This window comes from Cladosporium halotolerans, assembly GCF_011745625.1.
Source record: "Cladosporium halotolerans strain TM138-S3 chromosome Unknown Sca669, whole genome shotgun sequence".
Lineage (NCBI taxonomy): Eukaryota > Fungi > Ascomycota > Dothideomycetes > Cladosporiales > Cladosporiaceae > Cladosporium > Cladosporium halotolerans.
In genome coordinates this window covers 1-609 of record NW_027192037.1, presented here as the reverse complement: position 1 = coordinate 609, position 609 = coordinate 1, and the positions used below count along the sequence as shown (strand labels likewise).

Here is a 609-nt window from a genome sequence, read left to right as displayed (position 1 = left end):
TGGATTACCACCAAATGCTGATGGATGACTTTGAAAACGCGCCGAGGTACTCGGGAACGGGCACCGCATTCTCTCTGCTCTCAAACCGCCTGTCCTGGTTCTACAACCTGAAGGGGCCGAGCCTGTCCTTAGACACGGCTTGCTCATCCTCCCTTGTCGGCTTGCACCTCGCATGCCAAAGTCTCTCGGCCGGCGAGTCGAAGATGGCCATGGTCTGCGGCGCGAAACTCCTGTTGGGCCCGCATCTAAGCATGTGGCTCTCGAGGATCAACATGTTCTCATCAGACGGCAAATCACGCTCGTTCGCGGACGACACGACAGGCTACGGCGGCGGCGAGGGCATCGCCACGGTCATACTCAAGCCCTTGGCGGACGCTTTGCGGGATAATGATCCGATTCGTGCGGTCATCAAAGGCACGGGGGTAAATCAAGACGGTATGCTGCGGATCCAGTTGTTATCGTGGGAATGTTCACACTTGCGTACCAGAAGCTCACAATCTCCAAAATAGGCCACACGAAAGGCATCACGGTGCCCAATCCCGAGGCCCAGTTGGATCTGATACGATCTACTTACCTTGCCGCAGAGCTGAGCTTTGCAGACACCGGCTA

At 56.7% G+C, this 609-nt stretch overlaps 1 protein-coding gene across 1 annotated transcript; it reads left to right on the top strand.

Moving 5' to 3' along the window:
- Window positions 1–251: 251 nt before the first annotated feature.
- WHR41_09624 (uncharacterized protein) lies at window positions 252–609 on the top strand (the record flags this gene model as incomplete). Its single annotated transcript, XM_069378226.1, has 2 exons — window positions 252–435; window positions 510–609. Coding segments are annotated over 2 exons (284 nt in total), but the record flags the coding sequence as incomplete, so codon positions are not given.